The 26,811-nt window shown below is 42.8% G+C and overlaps 1 protein-coding gene across 4 annotated transcripts in view; it reads left to right on the plus strand.

Annotated features, from left to right (window-relative positions):
- The window catches only part of HK3 (hexokinase 3), an 82,957-nt gene extending 59,455 nt beyond the window's left edge, over positions 1-23,502 (plus strand). For all 4 annotated transcript variants that reach the window (XM_066591337.1, XM_066591336.1, XM_066591335.1 and 1 more), the window contains exons 4-19: positions 3,955-4,097; positions 7,855-7,974; positions 8,882-8,977; positions 9,054-9,153; positions 9,235-9,418; positions 12,023-12,178; positions 12,310-12,543; positions 14,234-14,538; positions 14,610-14,758; positions 15,278-15,397; positions 15,476-15,571; positions 15,660-15,759; positions 17,363-17,546; positions 18,719-18,874; positions 19,685-19,918; positions 23,231-23,502. In XM_066591337.1, the coding sequence (XP_066447434.1) occupies positions 3,955-4,097; positions 7,855-7,974; positions 8,882-8,977; positions 9,054-9,153; positions 9,235-9,418; positions 12,023-12,178; positions 12,310-12,543; positions 14,234-14,538; positions 14,610-14,758; positions 15,278-15,397; positions 15,476-15,571; positions 15,660-15,759; positions 17,363-17,546; positions 18,719-18,874; positions 19,685-19,918; positions 23,231-23,381 (2,528 nt within the window). In that variant the 3' untranslated portion in view covers positions 23,382-23,502. The remainder of the gene's footprint in view (positions 1-3,954; positions 4,098-7,854; positions 7,975-8,881; positions 8,978-9,053; positions 9,154-9,234; positions 9,419-12,022; positions 12,179-12,309; positions 12,544-14,233; positions 14,539-14,609; positions 14,759-15,277; positions 15,398-15,475; positions 15,572-15,659; positions 15,760-17,362; positions 17,547-18,718; positions 18,875-19,684; positions 19,919-23,230) is intronic.
- The last annotated feature ends 3,309 nt before the right edge of the window (positions 23,503-26,811 follow it).

Here is a 26,811-nt window from a genome sequence, read left to right on the forward strand (position 1 = left end):
CCAGTCTGCTTACTCCTCTTGCCTAGCAGCTCCTCTCTTCCTGCTCAATACATCATCAGTGCTGCAGTGAAACAAGAGTTAGCCTCCATGGGGCGTCACCGATGATGTACTATACATTGGGAGAGTGGAATTTTGGAAAAAAAGATCTGTGTGACCAGAACTAAAGTGCAGTCTCAACTAGAGATGAGCGAGCATACTCGATAAGGCAAACTACTTGAGTGAGTAGTGCCTTATTCGAGTACCTGCCCGCTCGTCTCTAAAGATTCGGGTGCAGGCAGGGGGCTGGGAGCAGGGGGGGAGAGCGGGGAGGAACGGAGGGGAGATGTCTTTCTCCCTCTCTCCCCTCCGCTCCCCCCTGCTCACCGCCGCAACTCACCTGTCACCCGCGCCGGCAGCCGAATCTTTAGAGACGAGCGGGCAGGTACTCGAATAAGGCACTACTCGCTCGAGTAGTTTGCCTTATCGAGTTTGCTCGCTCATCTCTAGTTTCAACCTACAACTGCACATACACATAACAGCGAATTCACACGGGTGTGCCTATGTTGCACCTGTACAAATTGGTACAACATTTTTGAAAACTAATGAACTCTGTTCATGTTCAATCTTCACTGAGCCCCAACTGCTGCATGTCCTATTCCCATCCATGAAAACTGATAAGAATAGGGCATGTTGCAAATTTTTTCTCATGGACCACCAGTGCATGTAAAAAAATAGCAAATACCTGGGCAACACATGGATGTGATTTATGTCCATGTGAATAAGCCATAAAGTAGAGGCTCCATAGGGATGTATTACAAGTGTTGTGGTGTCCTGTGATCTCATATAAAATGACAGAGCAATCACACATTCAGTACGCAAGACCGAATTGGATAAAGTTAGGAGAAACTCCTCAATAATTGAACTTTTTTTTGGCAAAGTTTTCAGAAACACAGAAAAAAATGCTTAGATTACTTGTAGTTTCACAGTTTTTTTGGACAAACGCTGCAGTTTTTGTGGCAGATTTTCATGTCGTTTTTTTCTTAACCAAAGCCTGAAGTGGATTTTAAAATCATGGAAAATATAAAGTAGGAGCTTATACTTCCTGCTGGATCCACTTATGGGTGTTTTTTTTTCCTTTAGGGCTTATTCACACAAGCATATATCGGCCACCATTTTCACGGCCGGCAGATGGCTGGCTTCCCCTTCCCTCCCCCTCATCGGCTCTGCCCACAAGTCCTCCCATTGCAAACAGCTGAAGGGGAGGAGAGAGGAGGTGAACCAGAGAGGTGGAGTGAAGGGGAAGACAGCTCAGATAGTAGCGTATATCGACCTGCCGTGAAAACGGCGTCCGATATACGCTTGTGTGAATAAGCCCTCAGGCCGGTCGATATATGCTGTGATCTGATGCATTGCATTCCACTATTTGCAATGGGAGGGGGAGGAGCTAAGCGCTGGCTGGGTGCAGAGGGGTGCAGAGGGGGCGGGAGCTCAGTTCCTGCTCCTGGCTCTTCCATCCTACCCCCCCTGCAGATAAGGACACCGTATATCGTCTCGGCGTAAAAACCGAGACGATATACAGTCGTCTGAAATAGCCCTGACACAGTAAGTATAGTCATTCTATGTATGGAGGTGGAGCGGACCAGAGATCATTCCACCTCCATTTACTAGACAGACAGTTGTTGAACAATTGCCTGTTTACACTACACGGCCCTACAGTCGCTTGGTTTTCAGTTCTACTGTTTCCAATGGGTCCATTCACACCTTTGCTTTTGTGCGCATTTCTCACGCAAAAAAAAGTGCCCTACTCTATTTTTGTGCGCATTAGGTACCCGATTCCCTGCAAAGTTGCGCAACCAACTGTGCAATTTTGCGAGGAAATCAATAACACCAGGAACTAATTAAGTTGTACAGCCTTTTCAATCACGGCATGGGTGGGGCCCGATGTGAATGGTCCCCGGCAGCACAGAGAGTACAGTTAAGGCTGCATTCACACGAACGTATATCGGCTCGGTTTTCACGCCGAGCCGATATACGTCGTCCTCATCTGCAGGGGGGGGGGGGGGATGGAAGAGCCCGGACCAGGAACTGAGCTCCCGCCCCCTCTCTGCCTCCTCTCCACCCCTCTGCACTATTTGCAATGGGGAGAGGCGGGATGGGGGTGGGGCTAATTCCCCAAAACTTAGCCCCGCCCCACCTCATTTCATTGCAAATAGTGCAGAGGGGCGGAGAGGGGGTGGAGAATGGGTGGAGAGGGGGTGGAGAAGGGGCGGGAGCTCAGTTGCTGCTCCTGGCTCTTCCATCCTCCCCCCCCCTGCAGATGAGGACGACATATATTGGCTCGGTGTGAAAACCGAGCAGATATACGTTCGTGGGAATGCAGCCCTATGTGTAGATTTGACCACTGTGGATTTCCAGCAGAATTGCTGCGGCTATTCTGTTGCCGAATGCCTACAGAATTTTCGCCACCCGTGAAGCCTGCCTTATAATTTGGCAAGTATAGAGTTAACCATTAAATGAGATACACTAATTAAACTCTGCTACTCAGGAGTTGGTGTGGAGACAAGTGTGCTCTTTGTGCTGCAGGTTCTTTTGTGGTGAGGTGGTTATCTAGTAATTAGAAGGAACTTGTGGTTCTTCTCTGCTCTTTCCCCATATGCTGTAAGTCATTGTCAGGTTCCTGTATAACTCCCAATGAGTTTTAGGAAATGTGGCAACATAATGTTAGTTATCATTTCCTCTCTTTTGTCATGATTTGTTGGTGATGTAACATTACAACGGAGCCTGAACCTAAAAGCTGTAGATGGCTGCTCCATGCTAGCCCAGCATTATGGTACTTCTTGCACTTCTCCTCTGTCCCAGAACTATGGAACTCTTCCAATAGTTTGATGTTTAGACCTGCTTCACAGGGGCGTATGTGTATTTGTGGAATGAACAATGCTTTTTTTTGCGCATGCGTTGATGTATTTCACTGTAACTTTTTGCTCTGCAAAACATGCTCGTTTGCGTGGAAAACAAAGATGAACCAATTAAAAGGCTGATTACTCCCAAATGTGTTCTTATTTTCATATAAAATGATGCAGTGTTCCATGCATCCTCCTTGTGTATTGTGTGTGTGCAATATTACACCCCCCAATGTCTTCTCTGGGGACCCTTGGTCTGCAAATATGCAGAAAAACGGAGCATGTTGTGTGTCTTTTTTTATGTTATTTTTTAAATGTTTTTCTGTGATGAAAATGCGTGTGTATAAAATAATAATTATGGAAATGTGAATGAAGTCAACAGGTTCTTTTAGCTTCATATTGGATGTGTAAATAGAAACATGCCTCCACCCCCCCCCCCCCCCCTCCCCATATCCCCCCCGGTCGCATATGTGCAGTTTTTTTTTTTTCCAGTGCAACATTTTTAGGTGGTTTAAAATCGCTCATCTGAACAAACCCATTGGAAGTTATGTTCGGCTAACGTAAAAACGCGGCTAGGTAGCCACGTAAAAAATGCTTGTGTGAATAGAGCTTTGCTGTGTGTGTTATGCCCAAAAGCCATTGATGCAACTTGCAACTGACAGCAAATGGACACTTGCCCGTGTGCTGCCCGACATTACATGGTCACAGTGCATAAGCATGGATTAGACCGTGTTGTAAGTGATGCACGCACACAAATACTTGCATGCTTTTTTTCCCCCCCCATAATGTATCATCTAGCCGCAGACGTGTCTTTTCTTTTGTAGTTTAGCTTTCTTTCTTCAAGTGGGGGCAAACTTTCAGCAAGCCAACCCCTGGCCAGGTGCGCATTGTGTTTAGATTCTTCTTTTTGTTTTGTTTTCTTATTTGTTTGAAGGGCCAAAATGTTACATGTGCAATATTGGGAACTTGACATTTTTCTGATTGAAGTATTACATGTTTTGAATTTATACCTTTTTTTTTTTTTTTTTTTTTTTTTTTTTTTTTTTTTCTTTCTCCTTTTTTGTTTCTGCTACAGAATGTGGTGAATTCTTGGTGCTTGACCTTGGAGGGGCTAAATTCCGAATTGTTTATGTGATGCTGGATGGTTCTCGGGGAGTAGAGATGGATAATGAAGTGTACGGCATTCCAGAGGAAATAATGTCTGGTACAGGCGAAAAGGTACGTTTAAACGAAGAAATAGTTATTTCTACAGGAAATAGTTCATTGTAATTAGAATTGTTTTATGCAGAAGCATAATAGGGTTTCATTAATGATCCATGAGGTCTCTACTTCTAAGGGGGGGCTCATATGAACGAATTGTAACTGCAGATTCTGCAATCGGCGTCCGTGCGTAAGATGCACTGTGGACATTGAAAGGCACTTATTTTAGAATTTTCCTTCACAATCATGGGTATGAATTGCGTATTTCGTGAGCGGAAGAAAAATCGCAGCATGCTGTGTTTTGGCGTGGATTCCGCACTGGCAGCCTCTATTGAAGGAACATGTGTTCCGTCGCCCTTGCACAATTAATATTGCGTATGAGCAGTGCAATCGCTGGGAACTAGCAAGCAAAATGCATAGAAAAGCTAGAATTTGTATTCTGCTTGCTAGTTCTGGAAGGTGTGAGAGAGAAAATGAATGAATCTCACCTAAGGGGATGTTGTACTACGTTCTGGTGTCTCCCTATCTGCGAGCTTTTTCCTGTGCGAAGTATACGCTGTGCATATGCGAACATCCACGCAGAAAAACTCCTATCCGTGACCACTTGCAATTACTTTCCGCGGTGTATCGCTGCAGAATCCGACCCCATTTATGTGAGTCTGGCCTTTGTGTGTCAACAATTGTTCCATTGGAATCTGTATATACAACATTATTTTCCCCCGGAAGCAATGCATCTAGTGACCATATGGGCTCTCTGTCAGCACAAAAGTATATCTGCATGGGCCAGTATGCACCACTGGTAGTTGTTGTTGAGTGAACCAAAGCAGTTGAACCCTGTTTCTTGTGAAACTTTGCTTCAAGTTTGGTTCATAGCAAACCCAAACCTCAGGCAGGTCATCCAGGCCAAACCAAGTGAAGAAAAAGATGGCGGTAGTTGTCCTATGGCTTAACGGTTAGCAGTAGAGATGAGCGAGTATACTCGCTAAAGGCAGTTGCTCGAGCGAGCATTGCCTTTAACGAGTATCTCCCCCGATACTCACCCCCGCGGTGAGTAGCAGCTGTCAGCAGGAGGGAGCGGGCGGGAGACAGGGAGAGAGAGATCTGCCCTCCGTTCCACCCCGCTCTCCCCCGCAGCTCCGTGCCCGCTGCCGGCAGCCGAACTTTTGTCTCGAGCGGGCAGGTACTCGCTAAGGGCAATGCTCGCTCGAGCAATTGCCTTTAGCAAGTATACTCTCTCATCTATAGTTAGCAGTGTTGCAGTGCTAGGGACCAAGGTTCAAACTTGACAACATCTGCATGGAGTTTGTATATTCTCTGTTCCCTAACAGTTCTAACCGTTGAGCCACTGTACTGATCCTTATCCTCAGAGTGCTTTGATCCTAGGTACAAATCTGACCAAGTACAACCTCTGTATGGAATTTGTATGTTCTCCCTGTGTTTGTATGGGTTTCCACCCGCACTCCAAGAACATACTAATAGGTGAATATAGAAGGCGAGCGCCAATGGGCATAGAAAATATCAAGTGATGTAAATCGCTGTGTAATATGAAGGTGATTATGAAACGCAGGGAGGATATAAAAACTCCATGCAGATGTTGTCAAATTTGAACCTGCGACCCCCCCCTAAGATCTTGTTCACACCGTAGGTTTTTTTGCCATTCTGTTGGAAAAATCTAACACAGATTCTTTTTTTTTTTTTTTTTAAATCCCAACCCCCCCCCCCCCCCTCCCAAAGGCCTCAAAATTTGTTACTAAAGTAAAGAATAATTCCACAAAAAGTGTGTACTGTTCTAACTGCCTATTAACCTACATTAAAAATAACATCGGCCCGCTGCGTTTCTCCTCTTACAAAACTGTGCAAACCACTCTCGCCTGGAATCGGTGTCTACAGTGCACATTGACGTGTGAATATACTTTAAGGCCTCATTCGTACTGTGTCTCATAGGGAGCAATTATCATATTATAGGCATACATTGCTCCTGATTTTAATGAAAAAGCTGCACCTAGAATGTAAAGCGTGACCTGGGTCTAAAGGCCTACTCGGCTGCACTTGTGTATGTGATCAGCATCTTGCAACTTTTTTTTGATTAAAGCCAAAACCAGAAGTGGATCAGATACACAGAGAAAGTAAATATGGAAAGATTTATACGTTTCCTGATCTCAGCTGACAGAGTGGGAAATGGAGGTAATATTTAGAGACTTGGTACATCTTTATTACAGTAAACTGCTTCTAAAATGATCACAGATGCTGATTAAGTAATCATTCGGCAAGAGGTTTTATTCCTTTTTCTTACTTTCACACTTATTTTTCTTTTATTCGTTTAGAAAAATTGGTTTCCTCAAGGTAGCATTGTATAAGACATGTCTCTGCAGGAAAATGGGACTGTCACACTGGCATCCTAAACTTGATGACAAAAATGCCATTCTTTATCGTGTGTGTGTGTGTGTGTGTGTGTGTGTGTGTGTCTTTTGTAGTAATTTGTAAGTAGCTGTGTACATTGACACTTGAAATGACTCCAAATTTCACAACATTTAAGCTAATGTAATGGTGGAATGTCAATGACTTACAGTTTAGCAATTGCACATGCTAACATTCTAAGGGCTACTTCACACCAGCGTATATTGGCCGGCTGTGAAAACGGATGGCCAATATATGCTACCATGTGATTCATGGGGCAGCGTATACGCCATCGGGCGGGGGGAGACAGCTTAGCAGAACTAAGCTGTCTTCCCCTTCCCTCCCCCTCGCTAACTCTCTGCAAGGGGAGGGGGCGGGAGCTAGTGTGCTGAGCTCCTGCCCCTTGCAATGGGAGGGCGGGGCTTAGCTCTGCCCCCTCCCATTGCAAACAGAAGCAAGGGGCGGAGAGGGGAAGGAGTTTAGTCACCTCCCTTCCCCTGCAGCTGTCATTGGCTCCCATAGGACTCAATGCAGCTGCTGCCGCCGACACCGGAGCTACTGACCGGGCACTTTTATGCTGCTGAGATACTCCTGTGCATTGATGCATTGTAAACCAATGCATCAGAGGGGCAGTGTATATCGGCTGGGGCATGAAAACCTGGCCGATTATATGCCCATGTGAATAAACCCTAAGGGAGAAGTATCTCCTAATTCTGTAAACTCGCATATTGTATTCAGCGTATATTCTATGGTTATAATAAATATAAATATATATAATATAAATTTCGCTATAGAAATATGAATTTTTGACTGCAGGCTGTCTGTTATTTATTTTTTTTTTTTTCTTGATTTAATTAAATTTGTTGCCATAGCCTCTTCCAGATACTGTTAAAGGCTATGGATATATTTGACATACGGTGGGAGCTCTTCCCAGTGTGTATATATGAGGGTCAGTTTTTGTGTGCGTCTATTGGCCCTACCATAAGCCACTCAAAGATGAGACGGTAATGGAGATGTACATGACCCAGTTCAATGGAGCAGAATTGTAATGTGGCTGGGGTACAAGGTGTAATTGTTACAAAAGGTGACAAGTCGCTTGGTGTTTACAATTTATATTCGGCACACAGCTTGATGGTTATGGTCTCTGTTAAGCTTCCAGGGCAACTTGTAGCACTTGGTCAATATGAGCTTGGCTGCCTTAGTCTTTGGTCTAGAGTGTTTAACTTGGCCATACCTTTTTTCACCCAGCCTTTCCACCTCTGCTGAGCTGTGTGTATGCATATATGTATTAATATATAGACCCAGTCTATGCTCAGTATTGAGATTTAAATATGAAAATATCAGAAGTTAGTATTTGACTTTCCTGCTGTCCCTACAGCTGTTTGATCACGTTGCTGAATGTCTTGGCCGTTTCCTTGAAAAAAGAAAAATCAAGGACAAAATCTTTCCCCTTGGATTCACTTTTTCATTCCCTTGCCAGCAGAGTCAGCTAGACAAGGTAAGACTATATTGTGTATGACATTACTGCATGCCCACCTAATGTGCAGAGTTTTTGCTTGACCTAACTATGAAAACTCAGAGTTGCAAAGAAACCTTTCTCTAGTAATGAACAGTAGGTGCAGATATTACGTTTTTGACTAGAATTTGTTTGTGTAAACCCAAGGTTTATGTGAGAGGGTCAGAAGTTTGGTGTCGGCTATGTCCCTAAACAAGGCACCTTGCTTGAAAAGGGCACGGGGAGTTGACTTGGCTGAATTCAACTTGAACCATGGTTTATTTAGATTTTGGGCCGTTAGCGTAGTGGCTATAGTGCATGGTAGGGTGTAGAGTCTTGGTGGTTACCCTCGAAATGTTAGCACAGTGCTTGGCAGTTATTGGTAGCAACAGAAGCGTCTAATGTAACTTCAAAATGTGGTTTCCTGTACTAATGGCAACTGTCTCTTGGCCCTGGCTACAGTGTAACATTATGGTAGATCATCACAGTGAGCAGTTGATGCGGTCTATAGACCAGAAGAAGGTGGAGGAGTCTCTACTTATGGAGCACTCACTCCAGCAGGTCTAATCAGAATACAGCAGTCCAGAGCAAAGGCCATGATGTAGCCAATGGTCCGTAACCACCATGTCCGATCTTGGATCACTACTCTTCTCAGCAGCCCCAACTTCTATTACAGATCCGCCTCGCTGCTCACAAGCTCAGTAGTTGCATTACATCACTATTGAAGAAGACAAGGATGGCACTGTTTGGAAGAAAGCATCCATGTTTTTCTAACCCTGGACAATACTACATTTCTCTGAAGGATCACACTTGTTCTGGAACCCTGTGGTGGTCTTTGGATTCCCTCTTAAACCTCCATCGAATGTTCCCAGTGTCAGGTGTAATCCTATAACTTGTTCCCTTTATACAGAGCGTTCTCATTTCTTGGACCAAGGGATTTAGCTGTTCTGGTGTGGAGGGACAAGACGTGGTTCAGCTATTAAAAGATGCCGTGCACAGGCGGGGGGTGAGTATAATACATGTAACTATGTGTAGTAGACTGGTTCTTGAGTGGTAAATTAATTGGCCACTGATTTTTGCAGGACTTTAAAGTTGATGTTATTGCTATAGTCAATGATACCGTTGGGACAATGATGAGCTGTGGCTACAAAGATCATAGCTGTGAGGTTGGCTTTATTGTTGGTAAGTTCCCTGGAGGAATATTTGGAGTCAGTTTAGAAGCATTAAATCTGTAAGTTACAATTTGATATTGAACTTTCTCAGGTACTGGTACTAATGTCTGCTACATGGAGGACATGGGCAATGTGGAAGCTGTGGAAGGAGATGAAGGTAAAATGTGCATTAATGTGGAATGGGGAGCACTTGGTGATGATGGAGGGCTAAGGGATATCGAAACAGAATACGACCAGCAAATCGACAAAGCGTCCCATGCACCTGGAAAGCAAAGGTAGGCAAAAGTCGAAACGCATTATAATCATTGAACAGAACACTTTAATTTTTTTTTACTATTTCATGTTTTTAAAAGTCTTCAGTCTTTTCATTGTTGGAAGGGGTGTGGCTTTTGGCCCTTTTTTTTCTTTCCTCCCTACCCTTTTATCTTTTGAGATATCGTGAAAGTGGTATGGTTTAAAAAGGGTACCAGTGAGGGAGATTCACTGGTAGATTTGGACACTGACACAGTAATGGTTCCATAATACAGCATAGCTGCAGACAGCAACCCCATTCTGATATGTTTTTGAAGCCTATAACTTGCCACTAGTCTATATCTTATGTTTTTTTTCCATTTAGACTTTGCATGTAAAAGAGCACAGGAAAACATCACTCATGTGTATGACCCCATTCAAAAGAATAGGGTTCATATTTGTGCATCTCGCAACACACAATTTTCTTGCTCATGTGAGGCCGGCCCTTTAACACTGGTAGACATGAAAATCAAGGACACGATGCTCTTTGTTGGCAGCCGTTTTGTTTCAAATTCCCCAAGAGACGTCTATAGTAGACCAAAACCTATGAGGGGGCTTAAGTAGTCGAAAATCTGTCAGACCAGGTTCTCTTTTTAAAAGCTAGCTAGTCACATGTAGAATTTGTTTTATATCAACCCAGCCTTCTAAGAGAGAATCTGGATATTTTCAGTGCAAACTGCAAGGGGCTTACAAAATTACAAAACTTGGATCTTCAAATATGGAGAATAATATACTAGAAAGTCTTTGAACATCTAACGGCTAATTATATTCCCAGCTCATGTTTTATACCTTTCCTATATGATGTTGATCTCCAATTAACTGAAGCAAAGTGATCTAAGTAGTGTAGAACTTTGCTGTCTGCAGACTTTACTAATATGGAACATCTCTGTGTTAACCTCAAAAGAAAATGTAATTATGCGAGTGGTCAGACCGAGAAACAAAGTATAGGACAGAGCCGCTCCTTTAATGAATTAAAACAAGGTTTCCCATCTCCTCTAAGGAATGCTTTTAGCAAGAATGGGAATAGAAAAAAAAAAACTCCTTCAAAAATCATCCTTTTCTAATAACTAATTTTAACTCTACAAAGGCGTGAGAATAACAAAGGTGTGTGGGGAGCTAATTTAGTGAGAGCCTGCGAGATTACAAGTCATTTATTATAGGCTTGTCTCCGGTCCTTACTAAGTTTTTACTTCTTTTTTTTTTTTTTTCAAAGTTTTCATTTTCTCTAACAGTCTCCATGTTTTTCCCAGTAGTGCACTGAAAGCCTATTGCTAATTGAATGTGAAACCAGTTGTACACTCATTAACAAGTCTGTTTTTTTTTTTTCAGCCTAAAATTACTATATCCAGCCAATAAACCACCTCCTACACTGCCCCACACCCCTCTGTCTCCCCCTGCTCACTTTCCCGCTTTTGATCCAGAGGAAGGACAAAAAAACCTCATGGGGTAGAAGCTAAATCGTCTTATTTTAAGTCCTTCCTGACTGCAGTATGGCAATCGGAATAATCCCCAGATCAACGACCCTTCTGAATTAGTCAGTGACTATAACGTATAATTTTACACTCAAGAAAGGTGTCCAGACCCCTCTTGAACACCTAGTGAGTTCACCATCACCACGTCCTCAGCTATAGTTCCATAGTCTCATAGCTCTTACTGTAAAGTAAGTAATTTAGTGGATTTTGTAACTTTAATGGATTTTGAAGGGTTATACAGGTATCTAAGGTCAGGATTGCTATCTTTTCAACTTTAGTGAGTGCACCTAGAAGGTGAGGGAGTGAGGACACTTATAGGGCCATTCATGCTTTCAATTCAGTCATAATTACAGGGCTTGTATAAAGAGTCTAACATTGACTTGCAGAAATACTGCCTTCCAATAGGTGGCACTGCACTGCAGGTATGGTTCCATCTGCCTCATTTAAAGATATCTAATGTACACTGTTTTAATTCTATAGTCATCCAGATCTCTGCTTGTTGTCTGTAAACGAAAACCTTACTTTAATTTTTTTTCTTCAGTAGCTTAAAGGGGTTGTTCGTTTTATTTATTTTTTTTTACAAAAGTCCATGTCCTAAAAAAAATGAAAGAAGCAATACTTGCCTCTACTCTTCCTCCAACAAATGGCACAGCTCGCATGGCCCTCTCAGTCTGTACTGACAGCGGAAGCCAAGTGACCACTGCAGGCAATCGGAGGCCACAGTATCGCCACCCATTATCCTGGCATCAGCGCTCACATCCTGGGTACTATAATTCCTGAAGTTCTAAATGGTAACAGTGTGGCCCCTGACTGGCTGCAGCCGTCGCTTGTTTTCCACTGTCCCTACAGACCAGGAGGGCCTTCTTTCTATGGAAATAAGAGAGGCAAGTATTGCTGTTTTTTGCTTTATGGCATGGACTGCTGTGCTCTTAGAAGAAAATCCTCACTTATCTGAGCAGGACATTTATTGGGACATGTTTTCAACACATGGATGCAAATAATGCGTTTTCTATTCACTGACACCAAACGAACCTTGAAAAGTGAACTCGAAACCAAGTATAATGGCTGCTTCCCCTTTAATGGTATCATCTTCTACCCTTTTCTCTTCTCATGCAGGTTTGATAAGATGACAAGTGGAATGTACATGGGAGAAATTGTGCGTCAGATACTTATTAAACTGGCCAATAAAGGACTATTGTTTGGTGGTGTTACAACATCTCAACTACTTGCCAAAGAAGCAATACAAACCAAAGATGTGTCAGAGATTGAGAAGTAAGTGTTTTAACGTACTTTTCATTAGGCTGCAGTCACTCCTTTATTCCTCTCCATTTTTGGTTGTGCATTTTTTTTTTTTTTTTACTGGTCTGTAAATGTAAAACTTGTGCATCTTCTATTTTGTGCAGTGACGACTCTGGTCTATCAAACGCTAAAGCTCTTTTGACTTCTTTGGGATTAAATCCAACTGAACAAGACTGTGTACTGGTAAAATGTGTGTGCAGTGCGGTGTCCACAAGATCTGCAAAGTTGTGTGCTGCTGGACTTGCTGCAGTTGCCAACCGCATTAAGAATAATCATCATGACCCGATGGGGCCTATCACGGTGGGAGTCGATGGTTCTGTCTACAAGACAAACCCAAAGTAAGATGCTAAGAAGTCTGGCTTGTATTGTACTCTTCAATGTAATACTAAAGCTTTGCTAGTAAACACATTCATACAGCTCTCTGTGTGCCAAGTACGGGATCTGCAGCATTTTTAACACAATTTATCAATTTATCTGCTTGATGCCTTAATGGCGGATATTGTTTGGTTTAAAACCATTCTTTACTGTGAAGTATAAATGTTTTCCTCTATCTGTTCCCTGGGGAGACCCTAATGAGAGGGTCAAAATATGTTGGGACGACTGGGATGTTTTGTTAGTGATGTAGTAGGGTATCTTGTCATAGGGACACTCTTATCAGGGTGGAAAAGCTGGATAGGGGCACCTGATGGGGCATACCAGGGCAAGTCCTTTGTCCCTCTATCTACTGGCTTTTCTACCTCTCATCACAAACTACCATTTTGGGCCATTTGAAGAGCCTGGCTAATAACATCTGAACTGGTGAGGATGATCTCCTTTTTATGTATGTGATTTTGTATCTAGATAGAGATATAATGTGATATATAATATTATTTTTTTTTTTTTTTTTAATTAAAGGCTATGTTTTAATTATTACACCTACGCATGCCTAAATTTTTTGTTTTTGGCTAGAATTATAAGACTGGAGATGAGTATTTTTCTTGATCCAGGGATTAGTCTGATTGCCATTAGGGAGTCGGGAAGGAATTTTTTCCCTCAAAAGGGCTAATTGGCTCCTGCCTCTTGTTTTTTTTTGCCTTCCTCTGGATCAACAGCACAGGAGGATAACAGGCTGGACTAGATGGACATTGTCTTCATTCGGCCTTACATACTATGTTACAAACAAGTAAAAAAAAAAATTGGCGCGTTACATGTGCTGGAAAACCCACATTTCTACAATGGAATTTCAAATGTGACATATGCTGTAAACTCTGCATCCCGCCGCCCCCACTACAACTGGATGGGAGATTTGAAAGCACAAATCTTATTGCACTGTAAATTTGTGTATCTGATTAAATGGAATAGACAGTAGGATGGTGCAGACTACATTTTCAGCTAGCGTAGAACTCTTTTAATTGCTGGGTAGAGTTGAGCGAACATACTCTGCCGAGCTTGATGCTCGTTTGAGCATTAGCGTACTCGATGGTGCTCGTTACTCGAACAAGCATCAAGCCGTGTTCCCCCCCCCCCCCCCCGCCCCAGTTTTTGGCTCCTCCCCACTGTGACGTGCCTATTTGGCCCCTCCTCGCCACGACGCAGCGCGCATCCTTGGCAAATCTGGCTGGCTGGCGAGAGGCTCGGCACCCGGCGTCCCAAATACAAAAATGCTTGAGTCTCCCATTGTAGTCAATGAGGTTCGTTACTCGAGTAGAGGTCTCGAATTTTACGAAAAGCTCGACTCTAATAACACGGACTCGAGCATTTGGGTGCTCGCTCATCTCTATTGCTGGGTCATTGTGCAACTATATAGGTGTTAGAGGTATGGCATGTTCTTGATGGCTGAGCTCTGGTTACAGAAGAAATTAAGAAACTAAACCAAGCATAGCCCTAGAAGTTCTAACTAATATCCTACTCAGTAGAGGTAAACAAAAATGTTAGCTTATTCTGTTGATTATAGCTTCCAAACTAGAGAAGTCCAGATTTTACTGTCCATGTTTTATTTCAGAACTGTGGTTGCTAAAATGACAAGTTTGTATCTTTTTTGTGTTCCAGGTTTGCTGAACATCTGCATCAGACGCTGAAGAAGTTGGTTCCAGATTGCCAAATTAAATTTCTAGTGTCTGAGGATGGTAGTGGGAAAGGCACAGCCATTGTAACAGCTGTAGCACAACGGCTTGCTGACCAAAGACAATTAATTGATAAAATCCTAGAACCTTTTATTATGACCCAGGCAAAACTGAAGGAGGTACAAAAACGCATGCATAAAGAAATGGAAATTGGCCTTCAGAAATCGACACAACCTAAAGCTATTGTGAAGATGCTTCCTACGTTTGTGCGAGCTACTCCAAATGGAACAGGTAACTGCTAAAGGAAACTTCAGATACATCTATGCAGAAGTAAAAATAGCTAATTTTGATCTTTTTTGTAGAACGAGGAGAATTTCTAGCTCTTGACTTGGGAGGAACTAACTTCCGGGTTTTATATACCCATGTGGGCCTCAGAAATGAGGGAGGAGTACAAATGCTAAGCAAGACTTTCTCCTTATCCACTGAAGTAATCCAAGGAACTGGAGAAGGGGTATGACATGTTTGTTGCTTGCTTCAATTAGTAACTTTTTAGACTTGATTGATAAATCCTAAGTTAGATTACTCAAATAGCAAAAGAGGCTTGACTTTAGCTTTTGAAGAACCTAGAATTATTTTGAAATTTGGAAAGTTCTCATTGGTATATGCTCTTATTATTGGGTTATAGAAACTTGGATTAAGTGCTTGCAACTCAAGCACCCCCTTGTTTGCAGACTTGGTAGTAGAGGGCAAGTCTATTACTTTTGTGGCACAAAAGTCATGGAAAGGACATTGAGGAAGACAGATACCAGATCTTTCTGTCTTGAACGGCCTAACTTGGTGTCAGTCTGGAAGCCTAATTTTGGTCTTTGGGTAACATAGAAATCTCTTCATGTGCACCACTAATTGTTATTATGGCAGTACTGTATGATCAATGAAAGTAGATGGGACTTTGTATTTGCTGGTCTTGGGTGTTCTTTTAAAACAAAACGAGAAAAAAAATGACATTAGCTGTTTTTGATCCTCTTGTCAGCTGTTTGATCACATCGTGGATTGCATCACAGAATTTCAAAAAGAAAATAATCTTCAAGGGAAGAGATTGCCTTTGGGTTTTACATTCTCCTTTCCATGCAAGCAGAACAGTCTGGATCAGGTAAATGGCAAAGAATACCAGTGTGTAGGGTTTACGATCGTGCAGTCATGTTTTAATTTTGTTTTTCCATCTAAATAGGGTATCTTGATTTCCTGGACAAAGGGTTTCAGTGCTTCAGGATGTGTAGGAAATGATGTGGTCGGGCTACTCAGAGAAGCTGCTATCAGGAAACGGGTATCTGTATTTTTGATGTGTATATACTTTCTGTCTCTCATAGGTGTTTTCCTCCCAGGTGATTGACTTTGTTCTATATATTTCTCAGAACTCTGACTTCTATATTATAGCTCTTGTGAATGATACTGTGGGAACAATGATGTCCTGCGGCTATGATGATCCGGCCTGTGAAGTAGGCCTGATAGTAGGTAAGATGTAGTATAATGGATCAATATGAGAACAGTATGGTGTACTGTAACACAAGTCATCCAACTTTTTCTAGCTTGCAAGTTGCTTTTAAATACAGGTTGCAGGATGCACAATGTTAAAACTTAAGCAGCATATTCAAGATCTTTAGTGATGCGTCTTGTATCCATCTATTTAATTCTATAACTTTCTTGGTGCCAGTAGTTCACTAGTATCTACAGCTGCCAACATACAGGGGGCACCTACAGCCTATTTTAGGGAACACTGTACCACACGGTACACAGGATTTTTGCACACTATGTGTGGAGTAATATTTGGAGTTACCCTGAGGATCCTTGACCAGATTAAAACAGTAGGTGGCCAATCATCCAACCTCTTTATATAAATTGTCACTTTGTATGGAATTCCATGTACAACCCACTCTTCACTGGTGTAATGGAACTTCCAAGTTCTGGTGGTTCCATCCGAGGAGTCTGTCCTGTTCAATACTATCCTTTCATAATTGAGACTTTTGATTCTCTAATGCCTAAATGTCCACATCAAAACTTCATATTTTAAAAACTATACATTCTAAAGGCTAACTTTTTATTTGCGCTTTTCTTTTTGCCTAGATTGTGCTTTCTTATGTTACCCAAACAGGGCCAGCATCTCTTTTAATTTAGAATTAGAAAAGAAATGGTAGGGAGAGGAAGGAAAAAAATAATATATATATATATATATATATATATATATATATATATATATATATATATATATATATATATATATAAAATTAATTTGATAAAGCAAACTTATGCAAAAAATAAAATCTTCTCGCACTGCTGTATATAAAAATACCAAATGTGTACTCTGATTAACGCATCATCAATGGGAAGAGCTGATCATTACAACTCCGTCACTTCATTAGGTTAGAACTGACAGTGCCTGCCCAATCTTTTTACTGGCAGAACACTAGGCAATGAGATGTGCCACTAAAGTGGAAAATGTGTGTGTTTATACACCCTGGCTGCACAATGCCTCAACAATTAGGGTGCATATATACAGATAGTGGACATGAAGGAGTTAAGGTGACAAATGTTCTTTAAATGGACTGCTGCAACATAATATCCCTTACTTTCTGCAATTGAAACTAGCAAGAACTCTTCCAATATGCAAACTGGAACACGGAAAGGCCAGTAGGTGGGCATGCAGGCAAACGTTTGCTCTCCCTAGGTCATTTCCAGGTGTCCTGTTTAAGACTCACCTTATAGGATATAAACTGTTTTTCAATATTGTTTAAAGGGGTTGTTTGAGTTAAAGCTTAATGATAAATCCCATTTTGTATGCAGTAAAATAATACTTATACTCTCCCCGCTCCAGTGCTTAGTCCCGCACTCTGGTGTTATATTATAGGCTGCAGTCCTGCCAGGTTTATGGGACTTCACAGACTGCTGCAGCCAATAACTGAGCTTGGTGATCGAGTTCTGAGCTCTATTGGCTGCAGCAGCCTGTGACCTCCCATAAACATTCTGGGAAAGTCTGTGTCCGTGGTGTTAAAGGGGAGACTCGGAGCAGTGCCACAGGACACTACAATTCGGATAACCCCTGCTGCACCTCTTCTCACAGGTACAGGGACTAATGCTTGCTACATGGAGGAAATGAAAAATGTGGAGCTGCTGGATGGAGATGATGGACAAATGTGTATTAATATGGAGTGGGGAGCATTTGGAGACAACGGGACCCTGAATGATATCACTACTACTTTTGATCAAGATGTTGACAAGAACTCTATAAATCCTGAGAAACAAAGGTTTATTATCAAATCTTATGTATTTCAATCCTATTCTGAAATTGTCTACATTTGCACATGAAATAGTCTTTTGGCTTACAAGGTTACTGTGCACGCTTAACCATAGGATTTTTTTAAAATGTGCATATGGCACAATTTTGCATAAAAGGGCTAATACACTGCTTCCAATCCCTTGTGATTCCATGGCCCAGCACTAGGCTATCTACAGTGTCTATAGAGTTGTGATGTGACAGCTCCCAGTGATTGACCTAGCTCCATACATATTGTGCTCGGTGGAGTTTGTATTGCAGTGCGCTGAGGCTGTGCAGCTTTATACTGATAGCACCGCCATAAAGGGTGTGCATGAACCCTTTATCTGGCCATAGACATTAGTTGTTTATTAGAGATGAGCGAACACGTTCGGCCCCGCCCCTTTTTCGCCCGAACACCGAACTTTGCGAACACCTCGGTGTTCGGGCGAAAAAGTTCGGGGGCCGCCGTGGCAGCGCGGGGGGGTGCGGCGGGGAGTGGGGGGGAGAGGGAGAGAGAGAGGGCTCCCCCCTGTTCCCCGCTACTGCCGCCCGCGCCGCCGCGCATCTCCCCGCCCCCCGGCGGCACCCGGACACTTACGCGCGAACACTGCAGTGTTCGCTAAAGCGGGTGTCCGGGTGCGGATGTGTCCGTAACGGACACGTTCGCTCATCTCTATTGTTTATCAGTGGGCAGTGGAAGTGTCTTTTGGCCTGGCTACTGCCTGATGTGTAATGGGAGTAGAAGTATTTTAACCTGTCCAAGCCCTTTTTTTTTTTTTTTTTTTTTTTTTTTTTTAAATGGAGGTTTAAAATCGCACCAAAAAAAAATGCAATTACTTGTTTGACCATATTGTAGTTTTCATTTCAGCCATGTGTGAAAGAAGCCTAGGTAGGATTAACCTTCTGAGCAGCAGAGGCATTCAATTATGATTCTAGCAGTTGTAGTCAGCAGAACTGCTGGTCTGGAAAAGCACTAATGCTAATATGGCCTGCACAACATTGACCCATTAGTCCAAGAGAAAAACGGAGCTCCAACCTCAATAGAGTTATAAGTAAACTAAGCTGCATGGAATTATGGAGCTAAAGATAAGATGAATGGTCAAGTAACGCTATCGGTATAGCCAGCTTGGTAAAAGTAACTTGTGCCGCATCCTCTTTCAGATACGAGAAGATGATCAGTGGAATGTATCTGGGAGAGATCGTGTGCAAGGTTCTCATTAAACTCACTCAAGAGAAGGTCTTATTTGGTGGGAAAATCTCTGAAAAACTGAACACAAATGGACTCTTCCCTACTAAATTCTTATCAAGCATTGAAAGGTATGTCTTTATATTCTATGTGGCCTGAAGGAGACCAAACTTTACTGATTTCTGTCTTATCATTTTTATACATAACTTTACTTAATTTATACTTTTATTGTGATTTTGGCTTTTACTAATGCATATTTCAAACTGGTTTTAGAAATGAATTTTGATACAAAATGCACCTAGATGCATGAAACGTGATGCATGCTGCTCCTAATTGCTAACAGAACTTTACTCCTGAATCTCCATTGAAGTAGAAAATAAATGTTCATTGGGAGATGTATGAGATAAAAGTGCCGTAGTAAGAACTACTGGGACTAATGAGATACAGAGAACTGTTACAGCGCCTTCTTGTAACGGAACATATTAGTATATGATCTACCACTAGACCTTGATGTCTGACAGCTGCTGTTATACAGTATTCAAATGCATATTGTAAAGCTACAACATTGGGAAAAACCCAACATTAATATGAAAATGATATTGAGGCCAATACATTTTGATTAATCCTTCAGATTGCAAGATATAACATGTTGCCCAATAGAAAATTAATTCCACTAGCTATTTAACAGTGGCAAGCAACTGCAGAAGGGCTTAGCCGCAAATTGGTATGGCTACAAAAAATCCTTTAAGTGGTGTGGTTTTTTTTTTTTTTTTTAAGTCCCATTTGTCACCAAAAAGCAAATCAAAAGTTAAGATCAGTAATGGCTTTTTTTTTCTTCTTTTTCTGTCATTGACAATTCAAATCCAAGAAACTAGCCAGCAGTAAATTACTTTTCTGTGGCTTGTACCTGAGGTATAATGGGCATCTGTTCTCCTCCTCAGTGATACCCTTGGCCTGCTACAGGTGCGCTCCATTCTAACAGAGTTGGGTCTGAAGAGCACATGTGATGACACAGTGCTAGTAAAAGAAGTTTGTACCACCGTGTCTAGAAGAGCCGGTCAGTTATGTGCTTCCGGCATTGCGGCTGTTGTAGAGAAGATCCGAGAAAATCGAGGCCTCGAGCATCTCAGAATTACTGTAGGAGTGGATGGAACCTTGTACAAGCTGCACCCCCAGTAAGTGGATGGAAACTTTCCATTTAATGTTGGTAATCTAATACAATTTAGAGTGGCTTAAAAGGACACTCACATTAGGAAGGGTGGAGGGGGTGGGGGTACTTTCTTTTTCTTTTTCTTTTAAGCATTATGCAAAAAAAAATAATTACAAAATATTACGCTTCTGTAGCAGTTGGCACAACCTTCAGGAATGGGCAGGAAACAGTTTGTCAGTTTACTGCTTTTGTAAAGACAAGATGTCTCATAATAGGTAGAGGATTAGATTGACCTCTCTAGTCCATTAAAGGGGTTGTCCCGCGGCAGCAAGTGGGTCTATACACTTCTGTATGGCCATATTAATGCACTTTGTAATGTACATTGTGCATTAATTATGAGCCATACAGAAGTTATAAGAAGTTTTTCACTTACCTGCTCCGTTGCTAGCGTCCTCGTCTCCATGGTTGCCGTCGAATTTTCGCCGTCTAATGGCCAAATTAGACGCGCTTGCGCAGTCCTGGTCGTCTTATCTTCTCAATGGGGCTCCGTGTAGCTCCGCCCCGTCACGTGCCGATTCCAGCCAATCAGGAGGCTGGAATCGGCAATGGACCGCACAGAAGCCCTGCGGTCCACGGAGGGAGAAGATGCCGGCGGCCATCTTCACCGTGTAAGTAAGAAGTCACCGGAGCGCGGGGATTCAGGTAAGCGCTGTCCGGTGATCTTTTTTAACCCCTGCATCAGGGTTGTCTCGCGCCGAACGGGGGGGGGGATTGAAAAAAAAAAACCCGTTTCGGCGCGGGACAACCCCTTTAAGAGACTTGGATGAAGATCCTAGACAGAAGAGGTTAATAACTGTAATGCTCTTACAGCATGGGTATCCAATGTGTAAAAGTAAGACATTCTAACAGTTTCAATGCCCCTTCCTCTCTAGTGTTGGAGGCAAAGACACAGAAGTCAGAATATCTGTCCTGATTGTTTTCACATGTAGATGGTTGAAGGACAGAACTGGAAGTGGCTCACATGGAACAACTAAAAAAATTAAATAATTGCCCTCATGTATATAGCTTTAAATCTGAGAATCCTCATAGGCCTTCACTTTAACACTCATTGCTAGAGCCGATGCAAAAGGCTAACCCTTCCTTCCTGCAGCTCACTTCTTAACTTTGCTTTGTAGAGTTGAACGGTATCCGCAGAGGGCAGGAATTTAGCAATGGGTCTATTGTATTGCGGGAGGTCTAGATAAGATGGGATTGCAACTTTATATATGGAAATAAGACTGTATGCATCCTCTTTTGTACATCAGGGGTCTCTAAAGTCATCCAGTTTTGGAGATTGTACTGGAATATTGAAATTTCTGACTTCCCTTTACTGTATATGCACACACTACTGTCTAGACCAGGGGTGGGCAATTAATTTTCCCATGGGGCCACATGAGAAATTGGAATGGTTTTAGAGGGCCAGACCAACAAATTCCCCGCTATGTCTTCGACCCGTCTCGTTATAGTTCGCCTGGAGAGGGGCACATTTGCGAATGTTTCTTTTTTTCTCAGGACAAATTAGCGCTGCAGAGTCCACCAAACATTCTTTGACAAACTCCCCATCGGAGAATGGCTTACTGTTTCTTGCAATTTTGTAGGATACTACAAAGCAGGTCTTTACGGCTGCATCCCTGGATGAGTGAAGCTTTTTAAAAAATCCTTGCTGACTTTGCAGTTTTGCTAGCAAATCTTCAGATACCCGTGCCCGCTCTGCCTCCGTCAAGTTCTTGTATTTCTCTCCGTGTTTAGTCTCATAGTGGCGATGCAAATTGTAATCTTTAAATACAGCTATCTGCTCTCCACAAACTAAACACACAGCTTTACCTTTGGTTTCAGTAAATAGATATTTAGAAGTCCATTCTTTGTTAAAAACTCGGCATTCTGCATCAATTTTTCTTTTTTTAATGTTAGCCGCCATATTTAAGGGTTAACAGCTAACCTCGGAAAATAGATTTTTTTAATACACAGTAGTATGCTCCTAGGAGAGGGCACAGAGAGCTGCCCCAAGAAGAGAGATTAAAAAGTGAATATTATTAGTATTATTATTCTAATTACAATGCAAAGGGAAAAGTCCTGACACTTACCAATGACGAGCGTGGAACGATTGTCCTGGCACTCCCCAAGGTCCGCAACGAGCATCCTGGCACTCAGAAGTTACAGTGGCATCACTTACTCAGCATCGGGAAGCAGTGAAACTACAAACTCCGAAGCCTTGTCCATTTTGTTAACTTATGTGCTGTTTAATAAAGTTATTCAAGCCTACGTCATTGGTAGAGGTGCTTGAATAAGTAAGGCCTGAATAACTATTAGCACAGCACAGAAGTGAACAAAATGGACAAGGCTTCGGAGTGCATAGTTTCGCTGCTTCCCGTTGCTGACACCGGACTCATTGGTGAGTCACCAGGACACTCTTTGCGGGCCGGTCCGAGCTATTCAGCGGGCCAGATGTGGCCCGCGGGCCGTGCTTTGCCCAGGTCTGGTCTAGACAGACAGTCCAGCAAGGAAATATTGGCTACACTAATAATAATGCAACTTTAATCTCTGCATTTCTGACCTATACTATTTGCACCAATGCCATAAACCTACCGTGTGTAGCCTGATCCTATAGTCATGTGCTATTCCCATCCACTCTACTGAGAGGTCCTAAATGTTAGAGTAGTTAATAGAGCCAAGTGTAGAGTCTCTACTATGCCCATTTCCTGTGTATGCACCACTGGGGACGGTGGCTGTTGGCACTTCCAGGCTTGGTCATATAGTTTTTATATCTGAATATCCTGACTGTAATCCATCGTTTTCTGAAATAGGTTATTTATACTGCAATCCTTAGCTGGAATGTAAAACTGACATTTATATCGCTGTGCTTGGAGCTTGGCTGGACTGTAGAACTGGAATAATTTAGTGGTCCTCTGAGAACAATGAGTCAACCCTCTATCTAGATGTTGTGACTTGGAGTTCAGTTGCTAAAAGTTGTACAGATAACGGCTATTTTTTTTGTCCTTGTCGATTCCTAACGTGCAGTACATTTGTTTTGAGAAATGTGTATAATGAAGTTTCTCAGGTCTGCTTGAAGCGCCTCTTCTGAAATATTAGCAAATGCCCGTTTTTTGTCGAGTTTTTTTAAAGTCTCAGGTGATGTCGCTCCAATGAGGCCAAACGGTACCAGACATATTTGGCTTTAGCTGGTCAGTAGGCTATGAAATAATAATGTTATGTTGCACCCATTAATCAGATGTATGGTGTGACGCCCATACACACCAATATGTTACATTATTTGACCTCCTAACATCTCTCATTACAGCTTTGCTGGAGTGGTTAAGAAGACTGTCAAGATGCTGGCCCCAAAATGTGAGGTTACCTTCCGTCTGTCTGAAGATGGCTCTGGAAAAGGGGCGGCTTTAATTACAGCAGTTGCTTGCCGGGTTGCTGGTGGTGAGCCACTGCCAGCGTAACATGGGTCAAATATTAGTTTCAGCACAACTATGGTGCTGATAAATGCTGTCTTTTTTAATGTTCTATTTATGTGGAATATTGCTGTAATATTTGTAAAAATTAAATATTTTGCAAGGAAAAGTTGTGTGCGTCTTTTTAAAAAATTTTTTTCCTTCAAACCCATTCTAAAGTTTGCTTTGTGCAAATTGCACAATATGTGTGCATATGAATGTTTACTTGGTGCTAAAATGGTATCCCAGCCTGTCAAGGAAGAGGTTTATTTCATTACCACATTGGTCTGGTCCTACCTTTAACGCAAAATATAAGCCAGTCACATGCAGAGGTGAGTTTATTCACCATCCTTAAGATTTAACCCTTTCCTAGGGGTTTTTCTCTTGCTGCCATTATGCAATGGCGCCATCTGCTGGCTAGAGCCAGAACTGCGGTATGGGACATGCTGGAGAGGCCCCCGACAACAGAGCAGCCAGTAATCTACAGTAAGAATACGCTAGAGGACCTCTTCCGACATCGGAGCTGTACAGCCTTTAATCAGAATGTCTTTAGACGTCAGACAGTGGATTGGTAAGGGTTAACCTTCCTGTGCGTCCATTATAATGCCCTATTGTAATATTTAGTGTGAGGAAGGGGGAAAAATATACATGTTGCTTAAACAGAAACCATAGGGAAGCTGAGCAGTCCCCTAAGGCTACATTCACACAAGCGAGCGCGATGTTCCTCGCATCACTTCTGTAAAATTGCGATCTTCAGGCTCATCAGTAGAGCACAAGTGTTTTGCATTGATTTCAATTGGAAACCTCACATCCCTTCAAATCGTGCTCGCGTGCACATTCCACTGCATGCCATGTCTTCTAAGATCCTATTGAAAACAATGGGCGAAGTGTTGCAATGGATACACCAAAAGATAGAGAAATGCTGTGTTTTTACTTTTTTTATTTATCCTCGCCGTATCGCTGTGAGGGAAAGGGGAGGAAATTGCTATTGTGAATAAGTCCATTAACCCTTTGCAATCCAATTTTGGATTCAGGGTTTCCTAGGGGGCTTACTCTTTATGCCATTATACAATGGTGCCATCTGCTGGCTAGAGCCAGTACTGGGTTATGGGACATGCTGGAGAGGCCCCCGACAATAGAGCGGCCAGTAATATACAGTAAGAATACCCTGCCGGACGTCTTCCAACATCTGAGCTGTGTACAGCCTTCAATCAGAATGTCTTTAGACGTCAGACAATGGATTGGAAAGGGTTAAAAAGAATGGAGCACATATTTGTGCGAGTTCTGTGCGTCTCTTGCAACAGACAACTCGCGCAACATTCTCTCCAATTTGAAGAAGCCTTAAAGGGGTTGTCCCGCGGCAGCAAGTGGGTCTATACACTTCTGTATGGCCATATTAATGCACTTTGTAATGTACATTGTGCATTAATTATGAGCCATACAGAAGTTATAAAAAGTTTTTTACTTACCTGCTCCGTTGCTGGCGTCCTCGTCTCCATGGTGCCGACTAATTTTCGCCCTCCGATGGCCAAATTAGCCGCGCTTGCGCAGTCCGGGTCTTCTCCTGTTCTCTATGGGGCTCCGTGTAGCTCCGCCCCGTCACGTGCCGATTCCAGCCAATCAGGAGGCTGGAATCGGCAATGGACCGCACAGAAGAGCTGCGGTCCACGGAGGAAGAGGATTCCGGCGGCCATCTTCACAGGTAAGTAGAGAAGTCACCGGAGCGCGGGGATTAAGGTAAGCGCTCCGGTAAGCTTTCTGTACGTCCCTGCATCGGGGTTGTCTCGCGCCGAACGGGGGGGGGTTGAAAAAAAAAAAAACCCGTTTCGGCGCGGGACAACCCCTTTAACAGTGTTAAATGTACTCCTGCCCTTGTTAAAGGGGCAATGTTGCTGTTTTTTTTTTTTTGTTAAAGTGGAGAAAAAAATTGCGCACAAAAATCCTCCCTACAACTTCTTCATATCAGCCTTTCACATTCCTGTTTTAAATCTAAATCGCACTGTAACATGCAGCGAACATTTCTGCAAGAACACAATGCTGCAATTAAAGGAAGTTCCTTATTGGTTTGAAAAGGGTTATGAATGATGCAATTTCTAGAGCTCTGGAACTTGAGCCATGACATACAGTACATCTTCAACTAGAGTGGGCCTAGCATAGAGCAAAATGGGAAACCCTTCTGCAAGAGGAACATCGATGCTCATCTCCCAACTGTACCAAAACCTCTAGATGGTTCCCAGGCTGTCGGGGTTAATGTTCCATAGGCAAATAAGCCAAAAGTATAAGACTTGTAATTGTTTTACACTATATGTATACATTTTGGGAGATACCTTGCTATCAGGATTTGCATATTACAGAAGGGGTTCTTGACGTGGGTCTTAGGCCTTATTCAGACGACCGTATATCGACCGGGTATTCACGCCGGCTGATATACGGCGTCTCTCTCTGCAGGGGGAGGAGACTGGAAGAGCTAATTCTCGGAACTTAGCCCCACCCCAGTCCCATCTCCCCTTATTGCAAATAGTGCAGAGAGGCGGAAAGGGGGTGGTAGCTCAGAGCACTGCTCCTGGCTTTTCCAGCCTCCTCCCCCTGCAGAGAGAGACGCCATATATCGGCCGGCGTGAATACGTGGCCGATATACGGTCGTCTGAATAAGCCCTAAAGTTGAGCCAGAATGGAGATCTGCTTTTAAAAGGGTCATCCCTCCTCAACTAGCGGATATGGTCAGTCTATACATTGCATGGGCATCTAGTCAGTTGCACAGATTCTATGTTGTATAGCAGTGTTCCCCAACTCCAGTCCTCAGGGACCGCCAACAGGTCATGTTTTCAGGATTTCCTCAGTGTTGCACAGGTGATGTAATTATTGTCAGTGCCTCAGACATTGCCACAGGTGTTCTTACCATAGGATATCCTGAAAACATGACCTGTTGGTGGTCCCTGAGGACTGGAGTTGGGGACCCCTGTTGTATAGGGATGGTGTGGCCAGAAATGGCCTTTACTGGTGATAACTGCTAAATGTGGAGGGTTAAAGAAGCTAGACGCCCAATGAGTTTCATGGGACGGTCCCCCAAGGCTGCTCACGCATATGACTCTTTTTTTTTTTTTTACCGTGATTAGCGTGGCGTCCCAAAGGCCATGCTAACCACAGTATAGCCATTGATTTTTAATAAGGCCTCGCAGACCAGCGTCAAAGCGCTGCAATTTTTGATGACGGTCTTCTCTATTTTCGTGCATTTTTTTAACGCACCTCATCACTCCCCTTAGTGGTTGGGTGCATTAAACGCTGTAGCATGCGTTCGAAAACACCGCGGTCTTGCACTGCGTTTTCTGAAAACGTGTGAGAGCAACCTTTTTAAAGCTAAAACCCGTAAGTGTTGACTGTATCTTTGGGTTGCCCTAGTAAATCTATACTCTGGTCTCAAATGAGAAACCTTCCCCTG

The sequence above is a fragment of the Eleutherodactylus coqui genome, chromosome 2 (genome assembly GCF_035609145.1).
Source record: "Eleutherodactylus coqui strain aEleCoq1 chromosome 2, aEleCoq1.hap1, whole genome shotgun sequence".
NCBI classification, from domain to species: Eukaryota; Metazoa; Chordata; class Amphibia; order Anura; family Eleutherodactylidae; genus Eleutherodactylus; species Eleutherodactylus coqui.